A 27,584-nucleotide genomic window follows, 5' to 3' on the forward strand; every position below is an offset into this window, starting at 1 on the left:
CATTTTACTCACCTCAAATTTTGCAGGCAGGGATGATTTGCTGAGAATGTAGGCATCATGGTAGGAACCAGGATAGCCAATTACAACACTCATAAATTTAAGTTTAATAATATCAACGCCAAAAGTGTCAGATATTGTGCTATGTTGCTTTCTATTGCACATTCATGGACTAGGTATGATGCCCATTGGTATAAAAATGTGCAGTATTCAACTTATGAAACTGCTGTTGCTCTGATTATTGCTACTGGGGTCTCTCAATCAAGTGCTAATTTTCATACTGCAGGTAGGTGTACAACATACCATAACCTTGGACAGCTATTATTCCTACATTCACACTGCTTCACATGCATTTGGATGCTTAAAAAGTCATCACAATAAATATCCTGGCAATAGAATATTGTTTAGAAGCTCAAATCGAATGTCTAATTTCATTCTATTAATCTGGGGATTTCAAGTTCGATTTTGAGTTTGATTTAAAGTTCGATTTAAAATCGAACTTTAGTAAATGAGGGGATTCTATATTGGACTATGGGAAAACATCAATATTTTTTTAGAAATTCGATTTTGAATGGGATTTGAAGTGAATTTGGTGATAGAATTGATTTGTCATCCGATTTTGACTTTAGTAAATCTGTTCAATCAAAATCGAATGGAAATCAAATGGATATAGAATGCCAAAATCCCTTCTGAATCAAATCGAATGATAGTAAATTTTGCCGCTGGTGGCCCAATATTTCTGCATGATGTATATGAAGATCTCCGGTAAGTACAGTAGGCAGTATACTGTATGTGCATACTGCAAAACCCAAACTGTATACAAAAGGAGACTAGATTACAACTAACAGTGCTCCCTGCTACTGTTTCATCTTGCAAAGGTTATAACTGACAGTAATGAACACTTTGTTCTGCAGGAGGCAGTTTATCACAGCTGGCGCAGCAGCTGGTCTTGCTTCTGTGTTTCGGGCACCCATTGGAGGGCTTCTCTTTGCCTTAGAGGAGGTGGCATCTTTCTGGGACATTAAGTTGGCTTGGCAAACATTTTTCTGCTGCTTAGTGGCATCCTTCACTACAGATGTTTTCTCTTCTTCATTTGGTGGATTTGCATACAATGGTTATTTTGGATTTTTCAAAGCTGAGCAAAGAATCATATTTTGGGTACGTATGACCTTATTGTATTGACAAATATGACATGAGAACAAATAAATAGATACAATGGCTTATGGATCCTTGCCTACAAATGTGCAGTTTTGATATATCTTACTAGCACAGTGGTTCTCAAACTGTGGCCCGTGGCACCCTGGGGTGCCTTAGTATGCTTGCAGGGATGCCCTGGGTTGGTGGTCCAGGACCAATTCAAATTATTTATGGTCAATGTACAGATGGAGCCGTGCTCATCTGAGGCGGCTCCACCGCAGGCATGCACTCCCGGTATGACTAGGCGATCTGTCCGCCTAGCCCCGCCAGGAGTGCACAGAGACGCTCTCCCATTCACAAGAATGGGGCGCATCTCCGTCACGGTGGCGCACGTGCCCCAGATGAAGACGCTCTTCCAGATGCCCGCCTAAACAGAGATGCTGTAGTCATTAGGCGTGCCAGTTGGGGTGCGCCCAGGCACAGACGGAGCCATGACTAGCGTGGCTCCATCTGTAATAGGTATAATCAGTGCTGGTGGCTGCCAATCATAAACTATGTGGACAACAGAAGCAAATCTTGTCCCTCATCACCACACAACTGACCCTCAGGATGACATATAAACATAATTTACTTAATTTTAATATTTCTTTCTAACCTAGGGGTGCTGTGAAAGAAATTCTAATAAACTAGGGTGCCGTGATTCAAAAAAGTTTGGAAACCACTGCACTAGCATATTCATGTGTTATGGGCCCTACACACTGGCAGATAACACTGAACGATATGAACGAGAACTCGTTCATATCGTTCAGTGTGTAGGCACCAACAATGAGCGATGCGCGGCCCCGAGCTCGTTCATTGTTGGTGCGTGGTCGCTTATGCATGCAGGCCAATATGGACAATCTCGTCCATATTAGCATGCAGTGGTTTGGAGCTGGGTGACGGGGGGAGTGAAGAAACTTTACTCCCCCCGTCACTGCCCCTCCTCCCCCTGCCGCTTGGTCGCCCGTCAGCCATATCCGCCGTCGGGCAGCTCGGCAGCGGATCCCAAATGTGTAGGGGGCATTACAGGCAGCATTGTGTGTCTGTCATGAGGTTAGCTGTAGTAACTGTCTCGGGCTGCAAGTTTTGATGGACAGCAAACTGCTGAAAGTTTCAAATGCAAGTGTTTGTTAAAAATAGGTTTGTTGGGTTCTTCCCTATTGGTACTTGCAAAATTATAGCAGTGACTCTTATATGTTGATAATATTTATCTGTATAAGAGAGATATAACTTTCCTCATCAAGCATGTCTATTATTAGGTGTCTTTCTATGTTATAACAATTTATAATTTAGCCTTGTATAACCCTTTAAGTGCATTGTTATTCATACACTTTATGCAGAAAAATAAAATTATACACTATCTTTTGCACCACTCTCTTTGTCTTGAAACAAATTCAGGAGATGCTTTAGTTAAAAATGTATTCTGGACAGGACAAGCAAGAATTGGGGGTTATTCCGAGTTGTTCGCTCGTTATTTTTTTCTCGCAACGGAGCGATTAGTCGCTACTGCACAATGTCCGCAGTGCGACTGTGCCAAGTAAATTTGCTATGCAGTTAGGAATTTTACTCACGGCATTACGAGGTTTTTTCTTCGTTCTGGTGATCGTAATGTGATTGACAGGAAGTGGGTGTTTCTGGGCGGAAACTGGCCGTTTTATGGGAGTGTGCGAAAAAACGCTACCGTTTCCGGGAAAAACGCGGGAGTGGCTGGAGAAACGGGGAAGTGTCTGGGCGAACGCTGGGAGTGTTTGTGACGTCAAACCAGGAACGAAACTGACTGAACTGATCGCAGTTGCCGAGTAAGTATGGAGCTACTCAGAAACTGCTAAGAAGTGTCTATTCGCAATTCTGCTAATCTTTCGTTCGCAATTTTAATATGCTAAATTCACTCCCAGTAGGCGGCGGCTTAGCGTGTGCAAAGCTGCTAAAAGCAGCTTGCGAGCGAACAACTCAGAATGACCACCATTGTGCATTGTGTTTCCTATACGCCAACACATTTGATTTGATATATTTTGTGCTGCAAGTTACAGTATTGAAGGGATTTTATTCATCCTCACAAATTTCCCACATTAGCTATGATTACAACTGCATATTCTGGAAATAAATTATTTTTATTAGCAATTTATCAAACTTCTCTTACCAGTCATTCTGATTACCATGATTGATTTGCTTCCCTAGGCAAGATTTCAGCTTCTCCCAGCCTGCCTGACTCCTCTTTCTGGCCCGCCTATGTACTCCTTCCATCTCCACTACCCCTCTCCTGCAGGGCCTCCTCCCTGTACTCTGAAGTTAGTTACCTGCACATATTAGAAGGGTGGTGATTGATCATCACTCTTTTTTTTCCATCTGATCATGGTGCTGCGGCTCCCCCTCTCCCCTCCTCCGCAATCCAGAGCATTTGCCACTGAAGCCCACTCCTGAGTGCTCCTTCTAGAACTAGGCCCTGACCATCTTGGTGATAGCTTAAGTTCAGACCTGGCAGGCATAACGCACATGTGCAAGTTTAGGCTCTTGGGTCAGGATCAGAAGATTTGTCTGTGGCAAATTATTTTTGAGATAGAGGCTGCAGAGGGAAGCTGTTGCTCTTTCCTTGTGAGAGCATAATGAAGTACACAGAATAACCTATGCAGTATGGCTGCCTTAACTGTAATGTACACATTGGTCCACATTTTAATGTTATATATAAACAAGAAAAAAAAATATTTCTTGTGAGATATAAATGCTTACAGAGCATGCCCTACATTGTAAAGATTACTGTAGAAATGACTAATTTGACATTATGCAGGTGCATTGATGCTAGATTAACAGCACATCTTTGTTTATCTTAAGGTGAAAGACCTATTGGATATGAGTGTTTTGGCCTTTATCCCCAGTATTATAATTGGCGTAATTGGTGGTTTATTCGGAGCCCTGTTTGTGTTTCTAAATGTAAAGATCAATAAAGGACGTCTGAAGCTTTTTAATTCAATTTCTCACAAACACCTGAGACAGCTGTGCAAGCTGCTTGAGAGTTTGTTGCTACTGGTAAGTAAAATCTAATTTTTCTGTTTATATATTTACTATAGCAAAGCCTATTGATTAATAAAGCAAGTCAGAATTGTGCGTCTTCAAGTTTAACAATACTTCAGAGAAAAATGGGAGCACTTTAATCTTAATAAAAATGTATTTGTTGTTACAGGTGGTAACTATGACTGTAACAGTCTATGTGCCATATTTCTTCTCTTGCACCCCCAACCAGGAATCGCGCCATTTAACAAATTCAACTGATCAGTAAGTATGTAGCACTGTACCCTCATTTATACTGTATTGCAAAACGTTATGAGCTGACAGGCAGGCAAATCAGCAATGATAATCTGTTTAAATGGTACTCCCTAGAAAAACAAATAAGCTATGAGATTTACTAAGGGTGAATTTACCAAATTGGTTATACATTTATTAATCCCCAATTCTATTAAATGAAAACCACAGCAGGAGCAAAGGCAGGATTTTCTGGATGGATTTCTATATTAACATATTACGTATCTGTCCGTCTGTCGTATAAAGAAGCATGGCACTTCAACTTTTGTAGAAAAACACCAATGTGTTTATTAGGCTTAAAGCATAACCAAAGATATCAGTACGTGAGGCCAAAGAATAAATCTAGGTGTATATAGAATCACAGATAGAGAGTGCACTCACCAAAATTCAGATGAATAACACGTCACTTTATTAACACATCACAAATGGGCAAACCTGTAAATCTGTAATAGTTAATGTTTAGGTTCTCACAAACCATTGTCAAGATTCACACTACTACAGTAACAGCTAGTGTGGCATTCAGGTGCAGAATCTTAGGGGGAGATTCAAATGATTGAAAAGTCGGTTGGGTGTCTGTTTTTTCTTGTCTATTAGAGAGGAAAAAACAGACTCCCAACTGACTTTTCAAACATTTGAATCTCCCCCTTAATGTTGTACTGTGTACAACACTAACCTGGTTCTGTCTTATGTAGGTGAGGCTGGCTGACCCTAGTTACACCATTCTGGACCTTAATGCCACTCTGGCTGTTATTTTAGTGTTGCGTATCTTGAAAATGGTCTGTCATCTGAATTCTGATTAATTCCCTCCCCTGTATCGGTCCCCCATGTGTGTGTGTGTGTAAATAGAAAAAAAAAGAAATGAAAAATGTCATTATAAGATCATGCCTCTGCTTACTAGAGCTGTCAGCCACTTCATGATCCCAAGGACTCGCCTTTACTGACAATCAAAGTAATTAGCAACAATGCAACCTGTGATTGGTTATCAATGAAGACTGATAACCAATCACCAGCTACCAGTAGCCGCTCTCCCTGCTAGCTCCGGTGCCCGCTGCCATTGACTCCGCATATTGCCTCTCCGGGTGTCTCCATTGTAGCCTTGCAGCTACATATCCCTCCCGGGAGTCTCTCTCTCTCCGTGCATGGAGAGATTTCTTGCTGGGGGAATACCTGGAAAGCTTCCCCACTCCAAAAAGGAGAATGGGGATATGGTGAACGCTGTAAAAGAGACTGTGCAGCCACTGCTGTAGGTGCAGGCGCAGGCCCATGCTGTTCTGGATAGTAAAAGTCAATACAAGCAACTTGTTAAAAGAATGGTACTGTAGAGCACACTGTTGGTGCTAATATCCAGGCCAATATAGCTGATTTAAAGGAATCTACTCTGAAGCTTCAGAAATCAGATGTACAGTACATGTCTGGGAGATGCTTGATAACCTGGAGAACAGGTCACGCGAAAAATAATTTGCGTCTCATTGGCCTCCTGAAGACGCCGAGGCCTTCCTATATGTAGAGACATCACCAGATGCAGACTCTGGCTGACATCTTCCTCCCTCAAGCTCATGGGAATTATATCACAGTTATGATGTTTGTGTGACTTCCCGTTCCTGCTGTATCCATTCATTTTCTCCATTCACACTTGTCGCAGGGCGCCTTGGATAACTTCTGCTTGTTGTCAGCTTACATCTGAAGATGTTGTGTTTTTTATCACTCTGATATGTTGAATGCCTAACCCTACCTTATGCCTTTCTTTTCACTGTGCCTATTTATGTATGTTTGGGCGCTTACTTTCCCTATTTTGCTACACTAGAGGTTATGATATGTATTTTCTATATTTTCTATACTACTATTGTTCGGCAGTTATTTTATTATTTATTTATTATCAGTTATTTATATAGCGCACACATATTCCGCAGCGCTTTTACAGAGAGAATATTTGGCCATTAACATCAGTCCCTGCCCCATTGAGCTTACAATCTATATTCCCTATCACATGTACATGCACACACTTTCACGCTAGGGTTAATTTTGTTGGGATCCAATTACCCTACCGGTATATTTTTTTGGGATTGTGGGAGGAAACCTGAGAAACCAGAGTACTCGGAGGAAACCCATGCAAGTACGGGGAGAATATACAAACTCCACACAGTTAGGGCCATGGTGGGAATCGAACCCATGACCTCAGTGCAGTGAGGCAGTATTAATAACCATTACACCATCCGTACGGCACAGTTGTGGCTAGGAGCTATAGTATTCCCTGCCAAGGCTCATTTGTTATTTTTCTTTCTCAACCGTGAAGTCTATGGTAGGTATTCAAATGATCTATCACACCCAATCTTCTTTCTAAAGTGATCCCTGTTATCATGCATATCGTGCACATAGTAATCAGATTTAGCTGCATAAAGGATTGGACGCCTTCGCTACCCCAGAGGTAGTGAGCTAAAATGTTTCTACCACGCCCATCAGCAGAAACAGTACAAGTGTGGAAGGGGGTAAAAATAATTAAATACCACCCTATATGTTTTAATTGCTAGTGGTTATTCGGTTTCCCAGTTTCCTGTTCTATTTTCTATTAATGTTTATTTGTCTCATGTTCCCTACTTCCTCCCCTTCTATTGTGTCTCCTTTCCTCAATTTCAGGTTACAGTTTGCTCTCATATGTGCCATGTTAGGTGTTTGTCATCTTTTTACCAGCGTGATAGCTGTCTGTCGCCCTGGTGGGAAGATCTTATAATTTTCTATTAATATGTCTATTTTCAAGGTTGGGATATGGAATGTGGGAGGTATCCACTCTCCAATGAAGAGAAAAAAAATATTATTGTACCTTAACAAACTCCAACTAGACTTAGGGGTATATTCAATTGAAATCGAAAGCTGCCGTCCATCAAAAAGATGGCAGTTTTCAACTTTTTTAGGTCGGAAGGGGTTCCGACCTATTCAATCAAACCCCAATTTTTTCGACAAGTCGAGGAATTTGACTTGTTGAAAAGCACGTGGATCGGTGGAATAGTTGCTGATCCATGTGCTTGTGTCGAAAACGGGGCCAAAACCTACAGGTTTTGGCCCCCTTTTCAACCATCTCACTTCGCTTTAAAAAAAGTCAAACTGAGATGGGGAGAGCAGCGCCGGAGACTGGAGATCTGAGGCGGGGACGGGGAGAGCCGAGGCGGGGACGGGGTGAGCAGCGATGGAGGATGTCACAGCCGCCGCTCACAGCAGAGTCCACCTGGAGCCGGGTGGACACTGCCGTCAGCGGCGGCTGTGATGCAGGGACTGTCAGAGGAGGTATGGGAGAGGCAGAGAGACAGGGGGGAGACGGGGGAGAGCAGTGCTACAGCAGCGGCTATATAGCCGCTGCTTTGGCGCTGCTCTCCCCCGTATGCCCGCGGCTCTCCCCCGTCTCCCCCCCACCCCCACCCCACATCTCAGTTCGACTTTTTTAAAAGTCGAATTGAGATGTCACTGAATAGCCCAGGTCGGATCCATTCCGACAAATGAATGTCGGAATGGATCCGACTTCAATTGAATATACCCCTTAGTCTTCTTGCAGGAGTCTCACCTCCTTTCTCCAGAAGCTCAAAAATAAGGCATACTGGGTTGTAAGGAGATTTCAGGTGCTCCATTCACTTCTAAAGCTAGAGGGGTGCTGTTATTGGCCAGGAGCCATTTACAATTGGAAATTGTTTTCTCTATAATAGACATAGAGGGAAGGTTCCTTATTTTGGAAATTAAAATTTCAGATACTTGTTATGTTTTATGTACGGTATATGTTCCTAATATATATTATAAGAAGTTTTTTTGACTGTAATTATCCAAATTGTACCCAGTATCCTCTTTCTCATTGATAATTGGGGAGGATTTTAATATTATTGCCTCAAAATACATGGATACTAATCCTCCTATGCATACTCGCTCTCTGCCTCATCCCTACTTTGGAACAACAATTTAGGGTAGCTGATATTTGGAGTTTTTTTTCACCCTACTGATAATGAGTACACCTGCCTCTCTGCAGCACATAATACCCTCTCTAGAATCAATTATTTTATTATTGTCAGACTCCCTGGTCGCTAATGCCATTGACTCCGGCATAGAGCCGATGTCTTTGTCAGAACATTCTGTTGTTTGGTCCAATATCTCTACCATGCTGGATGTAAGTTCCTTTAAATGTTGGCACTTCCCAACAGACTTTTTCTCTTCTTTAAATTTCCATAAGAAGTTGGAGGTTTTTTGGGAGGGGTTTAGTGTTGATAATGCACAGATGGTCCAGGATGACCTGCTAATATACTGGCAGGCCTCTAAGGCTGTTCTGCCTGTACGCATGATTGAGAATCCCAATCGGTATCCTCTGCCTCTAAACTCCTTAACTCTCCCAGTGGACCTCCTCCCTGTCCCATGTGATCTCACTGTATCTGGTCATTACTCACCGCTATGATATTTTTTATTTCTTCTTCGTGATTCATATGGCTCCATAGGGAGAACATTGGGGGTTCTACATAGTGGATGAGAGTCTGGTCACCAAACAGTTAAGCTTTCTGGCTCCTCTATAACTCCGTCTCCATGCTCATGGAGGTCTGTTTCTGTTGGTTCCATCTGAAATCTGAGATGCACCTTTGTCAGCGCTATATCCTACCTGCTTTCAGAAACAGGCTGAGTAGTTAATTCAAGTGCTCATTGCAGTTATATTATTGTGTATTTATCTGCATTGTATGTGACTTGTGCTAGTTCTGCTGTCTGATTTATATATTTTTCTGATATATATATATATATACTGTATATATATATATATTGTGACAAGGATCACAAACACGGGGACTCAGATGAACACTTTCAGTGTTTATTTTGAACGGCAGGTCACCACATAGCAAGTTAAATCCATATGCAGTCGGTATTACAGGCAGTAGCATACTGGCACTCTCAGCATAGCAGACTCTTGATAGGCTCCAGTGGTCCCTAGTCTAACCCACACAAACCGGCCTATCACTTGGATAGCTATTCCACCGTCAAGAGCAAGGTGACTCTGCCCTGGAAACCCTTATATCAGGAAATTCCAGGTGCTGATGATCACACACCTGGGATTCTGCTACTGCTTCCAAAACCTGGTCTGGATCCTCCACATTACTTTTACATGGAAAAATGCTGTCTCTGCTACACTCCTCCCCCTTAACGTCAACTACCCTGGTGAAGCGACACTATTTTCAGGTGAGCTCTCTGCCTCACCCACCCCTACCTGTATCATCCACCCAGGTACACAGCCTTCCACTACCTTCCAGAGGTCACCCACCTCACCTTCTTCCTCCTCCCCTAGCTTCACCATATGGTTGATTGGAGGAACAGGACCTACAAACCTACTGGAAAGGGCATTGGCATTGAGGTGCTGTTTCCCCAGATGATGCTTCACCTCAAACTTAAATGACTGCAAAGCCAAAAACCAACGGGTCACACGAGCATTCACCTCTTTGTTTGTATGCATCCACTGTAAGGGTGCATGGTCTGTGACCAACAAAAACTCTCGTCCCAATAAATAATACCTTAATAACTCAACTGCCCATTTAATGGCCAAGCACTCATGCTCTACAGTTGAGTACCTGCGCTCCCTGGGCAATAATTTATGTCTAAGGTAGAGGATGGGCTTCTCCTCTCCAGCTACCTGGGATAGGACTGCTCCTAATTCTGTCCCAGAGGCATCCGTTTGTAACACAAATTGCTTTTTAAAGTCAGGAGCTTGCAAGACAGGCTCAGTACCCAAAGCTCGTCTTAAATCTTGCCAAGCAGTTTCCACTGGTCTAGACCACGTTATCTTGTCTGGGAATTGATTTTTTAAGACATTTGTTTAGTGGAGCCACTCTAGCAATGAAATCTCGAATGAACCTGCGATAATATCCGACCAAACCGAGAAATGTCCTAAGTTGTGATTTACATTTAGGTCTAGACCAGGTGAGGACTGCTTCTACCTTACTAGGCAGAGGTTTAACCTGTCCTCTGCCCACAATGTACCCCAAATACTTGGCATCAATCATACCAATGGCACATTTCTATGGGTTGGCGGTAAACCCATGTGCCCGTAGAGACTGTAAAATGGCTTCTACCTTTGGTAGGTGTGACTCCCAGTCAGAGCTGAAAATAACAATGTCATCTAAATATGCAGTCGCATATTCCCTGTGGGGCCGCAGCAACTTAATCATAGCTCTCTGGAAGGTTGCTGGGGCACCATGTAAACCAAATGGGATCATTTTATATTGGAATAAGCCTTCTGGGGTAGAGAAGTCTGTTTTTGCCTTAACAGCTTCTGTTAACAGAAACTGCCAATAACCTTTTGTCAAATCAAGTGTAGTGAGATATTGACTATTGGCTAAATGTTCTACCAACTCATCAACCCGGGGCATAGGGTAAGAATCAAACCGGGACACTTGACTTAATTTACGGAAGTCATTGCAGAACCGTAAGGCACCTGAAGGCTTCGGTACTAGGACAATTGGGTTATTCCACTCACTGGTGGATTCCTCTATAACCCCTAGGCATAACATCTCTTCTACCTCCTGCTTTACTGCTGCCCGCTTTGCTTCGGGTATGCAATATGGCCTCTGTTTAATGACTACCCCGGGTGGAGTCACAACTCCACCTGGATGATCTGTGTCTTTTATGGAATGGCAGAAAACACATCTTGGTAGCGTTTCACCAAGTTCACCACTTCCCGTTTCTGTTCAGGATTAAGCGTGACTTCAATGGGTACCTGGCATTCTGAAATCTTTTTAGCTACCAAAGTGGGCCGATTGGCAATTTCCTTCCAGGGTTTTAACAGGTTTACATGGTAGACTTGTACCTCCCTCCTTCTACCCTCCTGTCGGATCCTGTAATTGACCGGTCCCACTACCTCAATGATCTCAAAAGGGCCCTGCCATTGTGCATACATCTTGCTTTCTGTGGTGGGCACCAGCACTAACACTTTGTCTCCCAGATTAAAGGACCAGTTGACTGAGGTGACATCATACCTCTGTTTCTGACATTGTTGGGCCCTTTCCATGTGTTCGTTCAGTAGTGGCGCAATCTGCCTTAGGCGGCCATATAATTGGGCCACAAACTAAATGATGTTAGGGTCATGGCATGGTTGTTCTTCCCACCCTTGTTTTAAGAGATCTAGAATTCCTCTGGGCTGTCTCCAATAGAGGAGCTCAAAGGGACTATACCCTGTAGAGGATTGGGGTACCTCTCTGACCGCAAACATCAAGTAAGGTGGGAGCAGATCCCAATCTCATTTTTATTGTGACACTGCCCTCTTTATCATTTGCTTAAAGGTTTTATTAAATCTTTCTACCAGGCCATCTGTCTGCGGGTGGTACACCGAGGTGGTAATCCTGTTTACGTTTAGCAACCGACATAAATCTTTCATGAGTTTAGACACGAAAGGTGTACTTTGGTCCGTTAAGACCTCTTTCGGTATTCCTAAGTGGGTATACATGATTAGTAGTTCTCTGGCAATAGTGCCAGATTTCATATTACACAGGGTATAGCCTCTGGGTACCTGGTGGCATAATCAACTACCACCAATATGTATTGGGGCCCTCGAGTAGATTTTTCCACTGGCCCTGTCAGATCCATACCAATCCGCTCAAAAGGTATGGAAATGATAGGGAAGGGTACCAGTGGAGCTCTAAACTCTGGCCGTGGGGCTGTCCTCTGGCAGACTGGGCATTCCTGACAATACCTCTTAACGGAAGCATAGATGCCGGGCCAAAAGAACCTTAACTGGATGCGTTGGAGTGTTTTCTCCTCCCCTAGATGGCCACCCCACAAATACATATGGGCAGCTTCTAACACCAACCGCTCCAGATTTTGGGGAACCAAGAGCTGATCTACCTTTTTCCCGTGTAAAGTAACGACACAATATAGCAAATCATTTTTCAAAACAAAATATGGTACACCCTCTGATGGTAAAGTATCAACTACCCTGCCGTTAACTACTTTAACAGTCTCAAAGGCGAGTTTTTATCCGGCTGCAACCAGGCCCTTTCCAGTCAGGCTAGTTTGGCCAGGTGAATCCTGGGAGGCTGAGAGCCCTCCAGCCACCAGTCATGGAATTCTTGGGCTTTGCTGGGTCTGTCACTCCAATCATATCCAGTATAGCCTTTTTCAGGCCAGGATAGGAGCGTGCCTCAGCAACAGTCATGTCCACATACGCCCGCTGTGCCTCCCCTGTTAAACAGGGATCCAGCCTGTCAAACCATTGCACCACAGGCCATCCCAACCGCGTGGACGTGCGCTCAAACGTGCAAAGGAATGCCTCTATATCATCTGCTGGGATGAGCTTTAGTAGCCTTTCCCGCTCTGGCTCAGATTTTTTTAAGTGCTTTTAACTCATTGCACAACATTTGAATTTGAGTTTGCTGTTTTTCAGCCTTGGTTCGTTGCCCCTCATGTAACATCTGAATCTGGGTTTGTTGCCCCTCATGTAACATTTGAATCTGGGTTTGTTGCCCAGCTGCAAGTACAGCAAATTGTTTTAGTAACTCCTCCATATTGCCCTGCGTGGCCCCTTTAAGGACAAATCTAGGAGGTTTAATATAATGTGCCAGACTTACCAAACAGTACAAGCCGACACCCACCTGTTTTGCTGGCTATTTAACACATAACAGCAAACAGTCTGCCTATAATGCTATGGCCCTTTAAGGCTGCCACTTGCACTGCATAACCAGAGAGGAAGAAAAGAAAAGGGAAAACTTGCAGTTTAAACACCGGTATGCTTACCAACAGTTTCTGCTGTACACCGTGTCCTTGCTCGCATTCTCCACTGCTTGTGAAAAGGAACACAAACACGGGGACTCAGATGAACACTTTTGGTGTTTATTTTGAACACCACATAGCAAGTTAAATCCATATGCACTCGGTATTACAGGCAGTAGCATACAGGCACTCTCAGCATAGCAGACTCTTGATAGGCTCCAGTGGTCCCTAGTCTAACCCACACAACTCTGCCCATCACTTGGGTACATACTTGCCTACCTGACCCTCTCCATGAGGGAGAAAATGCTCTGTTCCTGGACTTTCCTGGTAATGTATGCTTGCCATCACCTGTGGTGAGCTAGGTAATTGATAAGAAAGGTGTTTCACCACAGGTGATGGCAATCATACATTACCAGGAAAGTCCAGGAACAGAGCATTTTCTCCCTCATGGAGAGGGTCAGGTAGGCAAGTATGCTTGGGTAGCTATTCCACGGTCAAGAGCAAGGTGACTCTGCCCTGGAAACCCTTATATCAGGAAATCCCAGGTGCTGCTGATCAAACACCTGGGATTCTGCTATTGCTTCCAATACCTGGTCTGGATGATCCACATTAGTTTCACATGGAAGAATGCGGTTTCTGCCACACTATATATATATATATATATATATATATACATACACACACGCAGATAGGCGGCACTCACAAGTCTTATACTTAAGAATAAATCTGATTTATTCTTAAGTATAAGACTTGTGAGTGCCGCCTATCTGCGTGTATACATGGTGGAGTTTCCAACTTCAAGGAGGGCACCCGAGCGGTTTGTGTTCGGTCAGTCATGCGAGTGCCGACCCAATTGTTGGTTTTTTTATATATATATATATATATACTGCTCAAAAAAATAAAGGGAGGGGGCGTGGCCTGACCTGCAGCCTGTGTGGACGTGCCTGCAAGAGCTCCTGCTGGCCCTGCACTTAAAGGGCATATTTACCGGACCTCCCACGCTGATTTATACCCCCTGGCGAGTGCCCACCGTGCCCAGCACCCGAGGAGGCGGGAGAGGTGCCCCCTGGCACTGTTTCATTGTTGAGGCCTCCGCTCCGTCCCGGGACCGGGACCTCGAGTTTGGGGTCTACCCGGGAGCGAGCTCCGGGACCGGAACGCGGCCGCGCCGGGTCCCCTGGCGGCTCCCCCGCACAAGTAAGCAGGCTCATTTAAGCCCCTCTCTTGCCCCAGACCATCGGGGACGGCGGGGCGGATCAGACTCCCGCTCCCTGCCCTCCGGAGCCGCGGCTGCGGCCTTTTCCCGACTGCACACACTCCGGCGGCGGCCATCTTGCTACACCCGGCCCGCCGGTCACCTGCACACCCCTGCCCCTACGAGCCGGCCCTGCCTCCCCTGAGACCCCTTCTATTATAAATACTCCCTCAGCAGGGAGAGAGAGGGGTCTGCTGCCACTTTTGAAGCCCCAGGGAGTAGAGGCCTACATCAGCACCAGGATCCGGGGCCTAGAGTAGCTGCGAGCACCTGCTGCGGAGCCCTGCCAGTGTGGAGGCCTGTTGGAGCCAACTATCGCCCCCAGCAGCTGTGGATAGCCTGGTCACCTCTCTGTGCCCCCCCTTCACACTCCCCGACCAGGCGCAATACCGTGGAGGCATCCCAGGAGGGGTGAGTGTTGGTCCAGGAGGGCACTGCTTGCCTGACACCTACGACATTGAGCTATCAGCTGTTGTCTTTATACCTGGCTCCCCCCTCTCCCTTGCTCGCTGGAGACCTGCCCTTCGGCACCGCTGGAGGGTTATGACCGGTCGCCGGACCTCTGCTGATGCCGTTCTTTTGATGTAGTCCAGAACGTTCATACACCACCACCTTTGAACCCTCTGCTTACCTAACCTCCATCATATAGTCTCCGGGACTTATCGCTTCAGAATGGCGCCGAAAAAGGTTAAAGCGGTGCTTCCTCCTAGAGTATCTTTGCCGTCTCAGAAAGCAGCCTCTGCCCCCTCTACGGCACGGAAGTCCCCAATAGCCACCTCCGCGTCAGACCCTCCCTGCAGACCTGCTTCTGTTCCGGGGTTCGACCCAGACTCTGACGCCCCTCTCACGGTCAAAACCCTGTATCAGGCTCTAACAGCATTTAAAACAGAGCTGACTCAGGATCTCACATCGGCCGTCCGAGAGGTCAAGACAGAACTGCATGCTATAGGGGAACGCACAGACCATCTGGAACGGAAAGTCGAGGAATTGGTCTCGTCCCACAATGACCTCATAGCGGCCCATGATCAACAGCAGAATGACCTGGAGGCATTCAAACTCAAGATGGCGGATATCGAGGACAGATCTCGGCGCAATAATATCAAGATCCGAGGCATTCCCGACTCCGTGCAAAACTCCGAGCTAGAAGACTACGCCACCGCGCTATTTAGGAAGCTCTTGCCCAGGGCTGACCCCAGAGAGCTGCTTATAGACAGGATTCACAGACTGCCTAAACCACGCTCTGTCCCTCCCTCGCTTCCACGAGATACGCTCATGAGAGTGCACTTCTTCACGACGAAAGAACGCATTCTAAAGGCGGCAAGGGATGCGGATTCTACCACGCTTGGTGGATTACAGCTCTTCCCGGATTTCTCGGCTTTGACTTTGGCCAAAAGACGTTCGTTTCTTCCTGTTACCCTGGCGCTTCGTGATCAAGAGATTAATTATAGATGGGGCTTTCCGGTGAAGCTCATCGTCTTCTATGACAACAAATCCTACACGGTCGCCTCACTGGACGCTGGAGTCAAGCTGCTATCGGAGTGGGATATTGCTGTCGAGCTGCCGCCTGGAGCCAAGAAACAGTCAACCCCCCAATCGGAGTGGATCGTTGCCTAAAGTCGTCATTGTAAACTTGGGTCTTGAATGTGGACGTTATGATGTTCTGTTCTAATAGATAGGCCTTGGCCTTTCGTCTAGATGCGGACACGTGAGTTACTACGTTAGTAGTTGTAATGTTGGAGTCCCGGCTCCGTGCCCATACTTTAGTTTATTAGTGTGTGCATATATGTTATCTGTGGTCCTTACATGGTTGGTAGGAATATTTGCATTTGTACATGTCTCTTTTTTCTTCTTCTCTTTCCCCTTATCTAGGTTCATTGGTGGTGGTGGCGTTAGGCCACATGTTCCCCCTCGTTAATGTACTACTGCATTTTTTTGTTTTCCTTGCAGTAGTTACACCGACCCGATGTACTGGGTCGTTTCGGTTTGTTCTCACCCTTTCTTCCTTCGTTATTCCCTCCCCCCCCCCTCTCACGACACTCTAACTAATGGTATGAGACAAAATAACTTCATACTTGTATACAGAAATATCTCACTACTCATGGCGCGTTTTAGACCGCCTAGATGATCCAGGTTCTGCCCATGAACGTTAAGGGGTTAAACTCCCCTAATAAGCGAAGGTTAGCATTGGACTATTTTGCTAGGCACAAGACAGATGTTATTGCGCTGCAGGAGACGCACTTTTCGTCCTTAGCCCCCCCTACGTTTAAAGACCACAGGTTCCCTATTGGCTATTTTGCAAACGGCCCCTTTAAGAGGAATGGTGTAGCTATATTGTTTAAAAACTCTGTTTCCTTCACTTTACACTCGCAAGTTGCTGATAAAAATGGCCGTTATCTCATCCTGAGTGGCCTTTTAAATGACAAACCTGTTACCTTGGTCTCAGCCTATGCCCCCAACTCAAACCAAGTGGCCTTTTTGCGTAAGCTATGTTTGGCTATCCAGAGGAACCGTACAGGCTCGCTCCTTCTCATGGGGGACTTTAATCTGGTTCTTGACCCTAGATTGGACAGGTCTCCCAGGCCTTCCCCCTCTCCATTAGCCTCCTCTAACGCACCATCCTTAGCCTTCCGTAACCTTTTGGCTGAATTTGACCTCTACGATATATGGCGAGTGCAAAACCCAACGGGCCGTGAGTACACATACTATTCTCCCGTTCACAACTCCTATTCCCGTATTGACTTTTTGTTTTCTGATAAATGGACTCTCCAATTCACTAGATCTGCTGACATCCTCCCAATAACCTGGTCAGACCATGCCCCGCTGTTTCTCAAATGGGATCTTAACAGTCAACATGCCCCGCCCCGACCTTGGAGACTTTCTCCTCACTTACTGGCCAACCCCGTATCAAAAAAAATTATTGTAGACAGCATCACGTCCTACTTGGAATTTAATTCCCCTTCGGACACGTCCACTCTGAACTTCTGGTGCGCATTGAAAGCTGTAGCTAGAGGCGCGGCGATACAGGCAGGAGCCCACCTTAAAAAACTACATCAACAACGCTTGAATGATTTGGAGCGTAGATTAAAGGAACTGGAGGAGAAAAATCAGGCTCGACCTTCGAGATCTCTCCAGAAAGAATTAGCTGATATTAGGTCCCAGCTTCAGACATTGCTCACGGTGCGCACCCAGGCCTCATTAAATAGGATGCGGCAGAAATTTTACCTGGCAGGGAATAGACCGGGAAAACTGCTTGCTCGTAAGCTCAGAGCGCAACAAGCTAGGAATAGAATTAAGCTTATTATGTCCCCAACAGGCACCAAAATATCTAACCCTTTGGAGATATCGAACCAGTTTGCTGACTTCTATTCCCAACTTTATAATCTCGCAACTGACCCTTCTACTCCGCAGCCCACTCTTCCATCTATCAACACCTTCCTCGCTGATTTGAAACTTCCCTCCATTACCGACGACCAATTAGAAGTGCTGAATGCCCCTTGGTCCACCGTAGACACGTTAAGGGCGATCAAATCCCTCCCTAAAGGTAAAGCGCCAGGCCCAGATGGCTTTATAAATGATTTTTATGTGGCACTCCAGGACCTCCTGACTCCATCCCTGGTAACAGTTTATAACCAAATTACCTCTCAGGGCACGCTCCCAACGGAGATGCTGGAGGCTCGCATTGTCACGATCCCTAAAACAGGTAAGGACTTGACTTCCTGCCAAAACTACCGCCCTATTGCGCTGTTAAATGGTGACATTAAGATATATGCTAAATTAATAGCTCACCAACTGAACGTCCTCCTCCCCTCCTTGATCCACCCCGACCAGGTTGGATTTATTCCCGGTCGGCAAGCGTATGATAATACCCGTAGAGTATTCAACCTCGTAGACTCTATAACCCGTGAACAGGGCCTCCTCCTGCTGTCCTTAGATGCGGAGAAGGCTTTCGACCGCATAAACTGGGCCTACATACGGGAAGTATTATTGAAATTTGGCCTCCGCGACCGCATCCTGTCATCCATATTAGCCCTGTATAGTTCGCCCTCGGCCCGGGTCTTTAGTAATGGCTTCCTCTCTTCCCCCTTCCCAATTTACAATGGCACCCGTCAGGGCTGCCCCCTCTCCCCTCTCATCTTTGTCCTGGCGATTGAGCCTCTGGCAGCTAAGATTCGGGCAGACCCACAATTTCCAGGACTCCACCTTGGCACCGTCCCCCATAAACTATGTTTATTTGCAGATGATGTTCTGTTATTTGTAACTGACCCCTGCACCTCACTCCCTCATTTACACGATATTTTAGATAGGTACTCTGCAGCGTCCTACTATAAATTAAACACAACTAAAACAGACGCCCTGCCGATAAACCTCTCCCATTCCATGGCCTCTTTGCGTACCAAATACCCTTACAATTGGCAAACAACCTCGATAAAGTATTTGGGTATTCACATCCCCCCGTCCTCCTCTTCTGTATTTGACGTTAACCTCCCCCCTTTACTGACTGCGCTACAACTGTCCACCAAATCGTGGCTCAATTATGAGATATCATGGCTGGGTCGCCTGGCCGCCTTTAAAATGTCGCTGCTTCCCAAACTAATGTTCCTGTTCCGCACAATTCCCTTTATATTCCCCAAGAAATACCTAGACAAGGCTACCAATATCCTCACCAAATATGTCTGGGCTTTGCGACCGCCTAAACTGTCCCGCGCCAGGATGTCACTACCTAGGAGAGTTGGTGGCCTCGACATGCCTAACCTTTCACTATACCAAGAAGCTTCCCTCTTGGCTCAGATTAAAGCTATCACCAGTGATACACACTCGGAGTGGACGTGTCTAGAGGAACTAACCTGCCCCAGGTTCCCCTTAAAGGACCTCTTTTGGCTACCTAAACCCATGCGACCCTCGGACCTACGTCTTCTCCCCTCAACCCGAGCCACTCTACAGGTCTGGGATAAACTGACTATCGGCTTATCATCTCCCCTCTATACATTGCCACAAATTTCCCTACGTACAGTAACCGCCCTAATCCCTAACCTTAATTTGTCAGGCTGGCGTTCTAGAGGGATCGGCCTACTGGGAGACCTGCTCAACGGGCCTGTGCTTAGCTCCTTCTCTACCATCCAAGAACGCTTTGCCTTACCTGAATCTGAGAGGCTCAGATACTATCAAATACAACATTGGTGGACCAGTCTACGCCTTACCCCCTCCCCAATGCACCCTACTATGTCTCAGGCCTTGGGTCGTCTCTCTAGGGACGCTTCGGCTGGAGAGATCTCCTTTTGGTACAAGACACTACTTGCATTAGCTCCCGTTCTTAAAACTAGAGCCCAGAACAGGTGGGAGGTAGACATTGGTTGTACCCTTACCGACTCCCAATGGCAACATATCTTTATGTCATCCTTCACTATGTCCAAATGCTTAAACCATTCCGAGATGCACGTCAAGTTATTACATAGACTATACCTCACACCCGATAGGCTGCACACGATTTGGCCTACATGCTCGAAGTATTGCTGGCGTCTATGTGGTGAGGTGGGCCACCTTTTCCATATCTTTTGGACCTGTCCTTTTATTAAGCCATACTGGGTAGAGGTGTTTGGGCTAATTAATAAAGTACTTGGACTCACCCTGTCCCCCACCCCCCTCATTGCTTTACTAAATGTCTATCCGCGTTCCGTGGGTGCCAATTTACAATATGTTTTAGGCCACATTTGCCTTGCAGCCCGGGCGGCACTGGCTCAGAACTGGAAACAATCCATACCCCCCCCCTTAATGAAAGTCATACACAAAATTCAGAAACAATTCCTGATGGAGACTGAGTATATGTCTTGCTCCCTCTCTACCAAGTCCCCTCTAATACGTTGGAAGCCTTGGCTGCTTTTTACCACGGAGGGTGAGGGTGCCAACTTGGTACGGCGATCTCCCTCCCCGGACATCCAACCCCACACCCCTCCCCTAGATGGAGACACCTCCTCTCCCTGAGCCTGGGACCGCCCGGCGATCTCGGTTGCAATATGCATTAATGTGGAATCATCGTTTCTTTCCATTCTGTACGCCCTACTGCATTACGTCCAGTGTACAAACGTCTGATCGATTTTGAAAAGTATGTATAAGTATACAAATTGTCTCTTATGTATTTACTGCTCCCCCTTCCCTCCCCTCCCCTTTTCTTATTTCTGTACCCCTGTTTTGCATAACAAAAAAAAAAAATCTGAATAAAAATTATTGATGAAAAAAAAAAAAAAAATAAAGGGAACACTAAAATAACACATCCTAGATCTGAATGAATGAAATATTCTTATTAGATACTTTGTTCTTTACATAGTTGAATGTGCTGACAACAAACTCACACAAAAATTATCAATGCAAATCAAATTTATTAACCCATGGAGGTCTGGATTTGGAGTCACACATAAAATTAAAGTGGGAAAACACACTACAGGCTGATCCAACTTTGATGTAATGTCTTTAAAACAAGTCAAAATGAGGCTCAGTAGTGTGTGTGGCCTCCACATGCCTGTATGACCTTCCTACAACCCACACAAGTGGCTCAGGTAGTGCAGCTCATCCAGGATGGCACATCAATGCGAGCTGTGGCAAGAAGGTTTGCTGTGTCTGTCAGCGTAGTGTCCAGAGCATGGAGGCGCTACCAGGAGACAGGTCAGTACATTAGGAGATATGGAGGAGGCCATAGGAGGGCAACAACCCAGCAGATGGACCGCTACCTCCGCCTTTGTGCAAGGAGGAACAGGAGGAGGAGCGCTGCCAGAGCCCTGCAAAATGACCTCCAGTAAGCCACAAATGTGCATGTGTCTACTCAAATGATCAGAACTAGACTCCATGAGGGTGGTATGAGGGCCCGACGTCCACAGGTGGGGGTTGTGCTTATAGCCCAACACCATGCAGGACGTTTGGCATTTGCCAGAGAACACCAAGATTGGCAAATTCACCACTGGTGCCCTGTGCTCTTCACAGATGAAAGCAGGTTCTCACTGAGCACATGTGACAGACGTGACAGAGTCTGGAGATGCCAAGGAGAAAGTTCTGCTGCCTGCAACATCCTCCAGCATGACCGGTCTGGCAGTGGGTCAGTAATGGTGTGGGGAGGCATTTCTTTGGGGGGCTGCACAACCCTCCATGTGCTCGCCAGAGGTAGCCTGACTGCCATTAGGTACCGAGATGAGATCCTCAGACCCCTTGTGAGACCATATGCTGGTGCGGTTGGCCCTGGGTTCCTCCTAATGCAAGACAATGCTAGACCTCATGTGGCTGGAGTGTGTCAGTAGTTCCTGCAAGACGAAGGCATTGAATCCAATTGAGCACATCTGGGGCATCATGTCTCGCTCCATCCACCAACGCCACGTTGCACCACAGACTGTCCAGGAGTTGGCGGATGCTTTAGTCCAGGTCTGGGAGGAGATCCCTCAGGAGACCATCTGCCACCTCATCAGGAGCATGCCCAGGCATTGTAGGGAGGTCATACAGGCACGTGGAGGCCACACACACTACTGAGCCTCATTTTGACTTGTTTTAAGGACATTACATCAAAGTTGGATCAGCCTGTAGTGTGTTTTACTACTTTAATTTTGAGTGTGACTCCAAATCCAGACCTCCATGGGTTAATAAATTTGATTTCCATTGATAATTTTTGTGTGATTTTGTTGTCAGCACATTCAACTATGTAAAGAACAAAGTATTTAATAAGAATATTTAATTAATTCAGATCTAGGATGTGTTATTTTAGTGTTCCCTTTATTTTTTTGAGCAGTGTATATGTATATATATATATATATATATATATATATATATAGTGCCATCACTTTTCTTAATACCCTGTGAGACAGGTGCTTTCAGGGTTATTCTGTGCAGCAGTTAAATTGCTGACTTTTGTCATATACTACACTTGGTTATACGTTACTGTTGCCATAAAAGTGTGTGAGTGCGACACACAAATTTTCAGATATGTCTAACAATGCAAAAGGTAGCAAACGATCAGAAACACTATTATTGCTTTCATGTAAAATGTGCTCTGTGTGGAGTTATCTGCACAGGATGTTGTACAAGATGGACTATGTGTAAAATATTATACACTTCCTTCCTGGTCAGTCAACTACTCCTGTACCTACACTGGAATCTCCTTGGGATTCCTTTACACAGTTATTGGGTACCCTGGTGGACAAACTTACACCAGCCATGGGTCCCCCTATGCCATTACCAGCCCCAGATACAAATCTGCACTGGGTAGAAACTCTTATCTAGTTCAGTTCAAAGTCTGGCACAAACATCTATAGCTTTTCAAAAGATGTTGCCAGGGAACAAACAGCATTATAGATAAACTAGAAATCATACATCTTGCTCTCAGTCCAGGAGGAAGGTGAAGCCAATGCTCTCAATGTGATGAATTCATGTGTAGCCGAGGAGGCTACTATTACTCTAGATGCACCGGCATTAATAAATGCAATTAAACAGATCCTTCAGTTATCTGAAGATGACCCTGCGGCTGTTGCTACGAAAACGAATTTATTTAAATTACAGAAAATAATCAGATCAGAATTTCCACATTCTGAATATTTGATGGATATTAGACAGGAATCTAGGAATACCCCTGGTAAAAAGGTTCCTCTGTCTAAATGACTCTCATCTCGCTGTCCTGTCTCTTGGGAGGATAGTGCAAGGTGGGAATTTGAGGCAATAAAATACCTCAAAGTCTACTAAGTCCAAGACTAAGCAGCCACGGGCAGCAAGACATCCCCCAGCAAAACCTGATAGACCAACAGCCTGACAGACAGGCCTCCCCCTGGGGGACCTCAGAGTGGTAGGCCAACTTCTTCACTTCACAAGTCTGGATCAAGACCACTTTATACGCTTGGGTGCAAGAGGTAGTCTCTTTCAGAGGACTTCTCCCTCAGCAGTATTTTTGCACAAGCCTTCCATCAGACACAGAAAAGTCTTGGATACTACAAAAAGTGGTTCAATCACTCCTCCAGTCAGGAGTAATAGTGCCAGTATCTCAGGCTCAAAAAGGAAGGGGCTATTATTCATCCCTGTTCCTGGTACCAAAGCCAAGTGTGACATACAGACCTATTCTTAACCTCAAATCTCTCAACAGATTTGTGAAAGTTTCCAAGTTTCGCATTGAAACCCTACGCTCCATAGTTGGAGCAATGGAGCCGGGGGATTTCATGGTATTTTTGGACATACAAGATGTATATCATGATAAAGCTAAATTTTTATCGTGTATATAACCCTTTATGAGGTCTAAGAACACTGTACGCTATCTACGTAAGAAGTACCGTAAGGGTACGCAAGTTGCGTATCGATCGCTTAGCCGTGATCGAGACGCTCAGGCGTCACGTTCACTCACGGCCAAGTGATCGCAGGCAGGCAGAATATTGGCTGTTGACTTATCGTAATGATTCGCTATAGCGTAGCAGCGCTCGGGACCACGAGGAGATCACCAGCGATGCAGACGCTCACAACGTTAAACCTTTATATCTATACCTTCAGCAATGAAATACACAGTAAACCTTAGTGTGGAGACAATGTGTAAGTGCAACCTTGTGTAACCTGATTACCTACAAAGCTGCTTGAGCGTCACCGACGCTCAGAGAATACTTAACACTATAAAGAATACACAGATACCTGGCTTAGGGTCCGAAACCTATTATATGTATTATGACTATTACTTGCAAAAAGAATCACAGTACAAATCATACACTACAGTATAACATAAACCAACTAACCAGATAACTACACAGGAAATACAATACTATACTATTCAAGTCTAATCAAGGGAAAATACGAGAGAAAGAGAAGAGAGGGAGAGAGAGAGAAATGGCTCACAGTAAGACAATATGATTACTGAGAAAACTTACGCACAAGGGGAACAATCGCATGTGCCTCGATATCCAGCTCCCGATTATCAGCAATGAGAACCGTTGAAGAGAGTGCAGTTGGATATGGTCGGCCTGCTATTTATGCTCCACACACAATACAATTCAATGGTCCCTACAATCTCATTGTTCATTGGACACAGGAATTCGGCTTCGCATTATAACAAAAGGTCATAGGTTGATTCATACAGGTGGGCTGTGACTATTTCCAACTGCTCAGGTGGGAGGGAAACTGAGTTTCCCGCCGCATGGGTAATAAAGTGCAAATAAAGTAAATGTTCATAAACTTCTTATGTCCATAACTATTCGCACGAGCGATTGATCTGCTCCAAACCAACACCGGAATATTTCTAATTAAATATTCTTCCGATGGATACTAAACACCACTGTATTACTCTTATCTGACCCTTCGTATTAAACAAAGAGGGATTCCTCTGTTCATGAACATTCTATATTAACCAAACTTTCAGAATCTATCAAAGGGACCATGATCTACAAAATACATTATTAGTGAAAATATGTAATGATTGAGTCGCACGCTATGATCGCATAAACTCTACTGTAAATACGCATACCATGCGCCTGCGGGTGCCCGCGACTGTGAGTATGCGCACGTACGGGAGAGCGTACGCATGCGCAGCACGGACCTGTGTGCGGTGCAAATATGGTAGCGTGCATAGAAATATTTTTCTGACTTTGACAGTCCACCCTTTGGCAGTCAATAATAACTGCCACTTCCTGAAAACATTTCAAAAGGAGAAAAATATATGTCAGGGGTTAATTCATTTCCATGGTTGGGTAAGGGAGGAGAGAGGAGTAGGTGGGAAGAGGGTATGACCTAGTGAGATAGCAGAAGCATGTGTGTATGAGTCCATGTTTGGGGGGTCATGTATCATCGTGCCGTACGTGTTGTAAATCAAGCTTCGAGGTATTGCGAAGTATACATTTGAATTCCTTCTTATCCCGTGGTACAGGTCTGTGGATGGGCTGTCAAACTTTACCGAGCTCTTTTTGAACAAAATGGGGAGCACATTTTAGTTGATGATACATGAATGGGGGAATATGTGATTGCTGATATCTGTGCCTGTATTCCCTATACTATGTGTGTCATTACCTGAGGGTTGTAGAAATGAAGAAAAGACATAATTACGGTAAATGCGGTGGTATTCTATGTCAGGTTAATGTACATCTGTCAGTTGAAGTTTTGTTCGGTATCAGTTGAAAGTCGTCTTCTTTGCGCTGTTTTGCTCATTAAGCGTGAGCAATAAGCTTTATCGATGCCATTAGATTTACAAAAAATGTTGGGCTAGCGTAATTTTAAGAATTCTAGGGAAACTGGGGATCCATGGCAAAGTTCATCAAGTGTCCATATCTCAAGTGGTCAAAACTTCTTCTTCGGTCTATCCGTTGTCTGTATAGCGTCTCATCAACTTCCTCGTCCAAGGGGGTCTTGTTATCTTGGAGAAAAACCAGAAAAACAGGTGAAAGAAACGGACCGTAGAAATCGCATTTTCATCACATCATTGTTTCTATCGTTGGGTCGTAAATCAAATCCAGGTTAATTACAGTTTCCTCACTCCTCAAACTCATCACTCTGGTACTTTGTTTGCACCTCATTAAAGCCTGCCCGCATCTAAATATCAATCCAATCGATATAACGACACCTAAGATACATAGTAGAAACTTCCCAACATCCATTATGACTCCTTGAGCCCAGTCTCCCAAACCGGAGAACCAATTTCGCGGGTTCAACCATGACACCCAACCAGTCAGCTCATTACCTACAGCAGCAAGAGTGAGATTGTGTTTTCGACGAAATTCCCACTTTAATTGGAGAATATCGTCCATCTTTTGGTCTATGACCTCTACCGGATCCTCGGTGCTATTCGTGATATACGTACAACACTTCACGCCGTACTGTGTTGCTAATGTAACACAATATCCGCCTGTCACTGCTGTGAGGTAATTAAGAACCATTCTATGCTGTACCAGTTCTGTTTTATAAGCCTGAAGTTCTCTTCCAGTATATCTAAACGTGTCATCATACATTTCAGTGATATTATCTAACAAATTGGCGAGTGCGGAAATGTATCTATAATTCATCACTCCTCGAGCGGTGCGAGTGAAATCTAACGCCACCAGAACCTGAATCCCGGTGGATTCATGGATCAGATCAGAGGCCGGATGCTCTAACCTTTCTGACAGTTGTCTTTTAACGAGGTGCTCGTAATGAGTGTGAGTATAAGGAGCTTGGGCACCACGGTGTATGTCTTTCATTTTGTCATGTGTTACAGTCATTACTTCAGGCAATACTCTTCCAATATAACACAATCCTTCAGAGTTTGGGGCAAGCCACATGTACGCCTTTCTCCCGCATATGAAATATGCATCATCGGGGAGAACATATGGGACGGAGAAAGACATTACCATATTACACACCTTCCAGGTGAAATCTCCTAGCCCTAACTCTTCCATCTGCTTAATGCACGTATCAGGTTGTACGATATGTGCACAGTATCCTGGTGACACTTCTCCAACTCTAGTAATCCTGTTTCCTAAGGTGTATCTATACCGGAAAGATTTTCCTCTACTGGCTATGTGGCGTACAAGCTCTGTATCTGTAGGCATTCTATCTGCTCTGTGTGAAAAGGTCATGGTGTGGTCGCTCCATGATACTTCCCAATTTCCCGGCTTTCTGGAATTGGAGATGTTAAAATATAATAGGGACCTATCCACGTGGTATTGGTGGAGCTTCAAACTAGGAGGGCTGGAGATATTAAACCTCCGGTCCACCGGTCTCCCACCATTTAACTCAAGTACCTCCCCTATCATTAAAGGAAATGGTACTAGCCCTGATTTGCTATGACCCTGAGGTACTTGAGAGCATACCCAACAATCTGTTTTGTTTAATACATTACCCACTAAGGAGTGATAATCACTCAATGGATGCCGGTCCATATGGATATTAAAACTGGATTGGCATTTCTTAATGCACCCATCTTCAATGACATTGTTACAGAGCCTACAGATACAGTTTTCTTCAGCTAACAATCCGTCACAATTTCTTCTATGGTCAATGCTATCGGATCGTTTTCTGATACTCGCCTTTGCTTGTTGGTTAGGTTGATCTTGGAAAACTACGCCTCCATCTTTATCATCAGAACCCATTCCAGAACCTCTATCGACCTCCATGGTACTCTCGCCGGAACAGACTGCTCTGGTCAACATCATGGTCAACAGGAAAATCCGGATCACAG

At 45.1% G+C, this 27,584-nt stretch overlaps 1 protein-coding gene across 1 annotated transcript in view; it reads left to right on the plus strand.

The window, feature by feature from the left end:
* Positions 1 to 27,584, plus strand: part of LOC134929650 (chloride channel protein C-like) — a 563,568-nt gene that overhangs the window by 143,123 nt on the left and 392,861 nt on the right. The window contains exons 9-11 of the mRNA XM_063925230.1: positions 912 to 1,155; positions 4,003 to 4,197; positions 4,352 to 4,443. Coding sequence (XP_063781300.1) covers positions 912 to 1,155; positions 4,003 to 4,197; positions 4,352 to 4,443 — 531 coding nt within the window. The remainder of the gene's footprint in view (positions 1 to 911; positions 1,156 to 4,002; positions 4,198 to 4,351; positions 4,444 to 27,584) is intronic.

Source organism: Pseudophryne corroboree, chromosome 5 (genome assembly GCF_028390025.1).
Source record: "Pseudophryne corroboree isolate aPseCor3 chromosome 5, aPseCor3.hap2, whole genome shotgun sequence".
In the NCBI taxonomy this organism is placed as follows: Eukaryota; Metazoa; Chordata; class Amphibia; order Anura; family Myobatrachidae; genus Pseudophryne; species Pseudophryne corroboree.